At 45.7% G+C, this 4215-nt stretch overlaps 1 protein-coding gene across 7 annotated transcripts in view; it reads left to right on the top strand.

Moving 5' to 3' along the window:
• Positions 1–543: 543 nt before the first annotated feature.
• The window catches only part of PTBP2 (polypyrimidine tract binding protein 2), a 93460-nt gene continuing 89788 nt past the window's right edge, over positions 544–4215 (top strand). For 5 of the 7 annotated variants that reach the window (XM_011991480.1, XM_011991479.1, XM_011991478.1 and 2 more), the window contains exons 1-2: positions 544–1067; positions 2765–2795. Coding sequence is in view for 6 of the 7 variants with exons in the window: in XM_011991479.1 (XP_011846869.1) it covers positions 1060–1067; positions 2765–2795 (39 nt within the window). In the remaining variant the exon portion in view is untranslated. Of the gene's footprint in view, positions 1092–2764; positions 2796–4215 lie in introns of all 7 variants that reach the window. The other 2 variants (XM_011991475.1, XM_011991474.1) reach the window with 2 other exon arrangements.

Here is a 4215-nt window from a genome sequence, read left to right as displayed (position 1 = left end):
GGTGCAGGAGAAGGATAGGTACTGGCAAAGTCGTTACTCACTGAGCAGATTTTCAAGAAGTAGGTGCCTCTCCCAATTTTGTTGAGCCTCTGGTAAAAACACTTTAAAGTAAAATGTCCACTATAGTATCAAGTAAAAATTGAGACCGTAAGATATAGCAAAGGGAGTCAATTTGCATAGCCCATTTTAATGCTTCTACCTTCTCTAAACAATCTGAAGACTCAGTTGCTCCCACTCCCATCTCCACTTTCCCTTTCATGCCTCCAAATGTTAAACTCCAACTATCGTAGCATTTTAACACATCGCTCCATTTGTGTCTATTTCCACCTCGGGTATCGTGAATATTTTCTACAGTTGCACACTAATCACCAACCGAAGTGAGGATCACATTTTCCTCCACGTGGCTTGGTACTACAGGTCTTGAAGCAAAAGCCTTATATTTCAGTCTGAGGAGTTCTACTTGCTTGAGAAAGTACTGTTGTTACCAAGTGGTCTTGCTCAGTGGGGTAAAGATTTTTGTTTTAGAGGCCGGAGCCAGTCTGCAAATAAAAGATGGCTTAGGAGAAAAGCTATCCAACGTTTTTTCCTTGGGCCGCATAGGTTGACGGTAGCCAAGCTGGTACTTGGCGTGAAGTGAAAAGTGGAGGCTGCTTAGGGGCCGTCCTGCAGTCAGGGAAGAGATAGTGTGGAGGGCTGTTGGGAGGTGTCCCACCCACGCCCCCCAAGGAGTGGAAACCAGAACGCCGCTGTCTGCAGCAGCAGGCCAGGTTCCAGAGGGCGGCAGGCGGAGGGCGGAGGGAGGAAGGCGCGCGGAGGCGCGGAGGAGGCGTCGGCGGCGGCGCCCACTCCCCCTAGTCCCTGCGCCCCGCCGCTCGCCTCCCGCTGCCGGGCGCCGGCGCGCTCGGCTCTTTCCGCCGCCGCCGCTGCCGCGCGCTGCCCCGTGCGCCTCGGCACCTTCGGCAATTTCCGTCGGGCCCCAGCCGCCATTTTCTCGCCGCTTGTGTGGCTCGCTGGCTGCGTGGCTCGGTTCTTGTGAGCGAAGCTTTGTCCGGTTCGGCAATGGACGGGTATGTAATCGGGCCGGCGAGAAGGTGTGTGTGAGAGAGGAGTTGGACCGTCCTTCGGCCCTATCCCGGGCCGGGGAGAAACCCTCCCGCGGCCCCTCCCAGGGCTGGGCTGCCGTTACCCAACCCCCGCCCCATCGCACACACCCCTCCCTTTGCTTCCCCCGGCGGGCTTTGGTCGAGAAAATGAGAAGAAAGCGGGCTTGGAGGCTGGGGAGGCACTGGGGCGATGGCGGGGGTGAGGATCCCGGAGTGGGAGCGGGCACCGGCTTGGCGGCGGGGGATGGGGTGGGAACCCCATAACGTCTCGCCGGTCCGTCCCTGCCCCCTCTAGGAGCCATTTCGATCCGTACCCTGGGACCCGACCCTTGGGTTAGCGGTGCCTGTGAGAGCGAGTGGGATGGGCAAAGACAGGCCTTTGGAGTGGGGGAACCTCTAGGGGAAGAGAAGAGAGCCACCCCTTGTGGACCCCAGCCGTCCGCAGCCTCTCCGGCCTCGCCCGGCCCGCCGTGGTCGGGAGAGATGCCGGTGGCGGGAGCTCCGGGGAAAGCCTAGTGGGAGCCGCTGGGGAAGGGGGGAGGGCGTGCGGCGGCGGGAGGAAGGGGGAGGGCAGATGTCATACTCCTTTGTTTTCATTTGAGTCTGGTAGTGGGGGCGGGAGGGAGGAAAAATGCTTTTTTGTGGGGACTGAAGACATTCAAGGCTTGGCAAAAGGGCCCAGAAATTAAATCATCTAAAAAGCGAAGTGTTTGAGGCCGACATCAGTCACATGGGCAAAGGCCAACAGCAATGGCAGAAACAAGAGCAGATAGTCAACACAGGGCTATCTCTTTAGCTACTTTGGTCAGTTTCTGGAAAAATGACTACAAAAACCCAGAACCATGCTACATCTTTGCGAACCTGAGTGAAAACAGAATGCTGAGGGAGGTGAGAGGCAAGACTGTGAAATGGTAGGGACCAATGTCTCTCTGACACGCTTCACACCTGAAAAGACTCAGTAATTTAAATCATCGTTAGAAAGGGGGCAGGCTTAAGGTCGAAAATATAGCAGTATGCAGCTCTTTTGGGAGTGTAAACATAATATCATTTAGCAAATACATTTATTAAAATCAGTGAGTATTTGAAGAATCAAAAATTTGGTTAAGCGCCTAGAGTTTGGTGTTTTTTAAAAGATGTTATAAAGAAGATTTTATAAAAGTTAACACAGTTTTACAGAATTCAAATCGTCCTAGATGTTACCTTAAGATTATTTTCCAGATGAAACAGATCCAGAGAATTTCAGTTTTCCCCCCAGGTCAACACGGCAATTGATGTCAAAACTTGCACCAGAATTCATGTTTCCTGATTCCTGGTTCCTATGGAAACTACTAAAGAGTTTAAGCGTTAAATTATTAATCTCAGTGTATTGGCATTGTGGAAATGGCATAGTGTTTTGGGTTTTGTTCTTTTGGCTATTGAATATGTTGTCAGAAGATACCATGAGGTTACTGAATTTTTGCCTCAGGTTTGAAAGTTACTTTTAGAAAACCAGATTGATAACAGTACAGGTAAGTCACTGACCATCTGTGGTATTTTATTTCCCCATCTGTGTGTGAGTGGCTGGAAGATTCATGAATGATGAACTATCCTAAAAAGTTGTAGAGCCAAAGAGTGATTAGAAGAATAACAAGAAGTTGAAACTATTTATTTTTTCTTTGCAGAATTGTCACTGAGGTTGCAGTTGGTGTGAAGGTAGGAAAAAATTCTGTTTGAAACTGGGATCGTTGGATCTACTGTTATCATAATTACTGGAAAATTTTAGCTTCTGCTTTTGAAAACTATAGCTAACAAAACCCAAGTGTAAAATGTTTCATTTCTAAAGTTGGACCATATTAACAGTTTGTAATCACCATAAGTTTTTCTAGAACTGGCCATCTGCAAGAATAACCTTTTAAAGTAAGTATGAATGATCAGGAAATTAAAAATGCTTTCATACATGGCTTCTTGTAATATAAAATGATACCCCAATTTTCTGAGGGGAAATAATGATTTTAAATGGATGGTAAGTGGTTTGACCTATATCTTATAATTTTGTTAATCTAAGTTTGTTTTTTTTTTTTTTACTTTTTGTCATATGAAAATGAATATATTTTGGTCAATAAGAAGCCACATTAGAAATGAATTATCCTGATCCTTAAAAAGAAAGTTGTTGAGGCAATTAGCTTCAAATTTGAATCAGAAGTTAAGAGCTGGTTTTTCTATTAAAGAAAGGCTTTATGGTAGAGATCCTTTGGAATCCTTCCTTTTGGCCAAGAAAACTACTCATCGTTTAAACTTTAGTTCTAATGCTTAACATTTTCTTGAGTACTTGCAAGTTTTAATGTCACGATGTATTGTAATTTTTTTTTTTTTTTTGAGATGGTACTTCACTCTGTCGCCCAGGCTGGATGCAGTGGCGCGATCTTGGCCCGCTGCAACCTCTGCCTCCTGGGTTCAAGCAATTCTCCTGCCTCAGCCTCCTAAGTAGCTGGGATTACAGGTGCTCACCACCACGCCCAACTAATTTGTATTTTTAGTAGAGATTGGGTTTCACTTTGTTGGTCAGGCTGGTCTCGAACTCCTTACTTCATGATCTGCCTGCCTCGACCTCCCAAAGTTTTGGGATTACAGGCATGAGCCACTGTGCCCAGCCTGTATTGTCATTTTTCATTTGCAAACCTGTCTGTCCTGAGAGGCTATCTGCTTAGTCCATTGATGCTGACTGTTCAAACATTTTTTGGAATTCTTAAAATTGTATCCATAATGATGTTATGTTCTTTCGAATACTTTTGGGGATGTTACTGTGTTTTCTTGCTTATTTTCTGTCGTCTTACCTATAGTGAACTAGATATTTCTCCATTCTTTAGGCTTGTTTCTTTAGTTCATTTTGTACAGACTGAAGGAGAAATAATAAGCTCTTTTTGGTGATAGTATTTTTCAAGTTGAGTTAGTCATGGGATTTAAAATCAGGAATAGCTAAAGAGTGCAAAATGGTAGATGTTGTAGTTTCCATCCAAACAGATTTCTTCTGTGAATTATGGAAAATAGTAAATGATACAAGTGTAAGTGTCCACTGTTAGAGGAAAAGGAGAGTAGTTTGTAGATAACGCTCAGAATGAGTAGACAGAAAAAA

Source organism: Mandrillus leucophaeus, unplaced genomic scaffold (genome assembly GCF_000951045.1).
Source record: "Mandrillus leucophaeus isolate KB7577 unplaced genomic scaffold, Mleu.le_1.0 Scaffold397, whole genome shotgun sequence".
NCBI classification, from domain to species: Eukaryota; Metazoa; Chordata; class Mammalia; order Primates; family Cercopithecidae; genus Mandrillus; species Mandrillus leucophaeus.
Note: the sequence above shows the minus strand (reverse complement) of the source record. Positions and strands in the feature narration are given on the sequence as shown.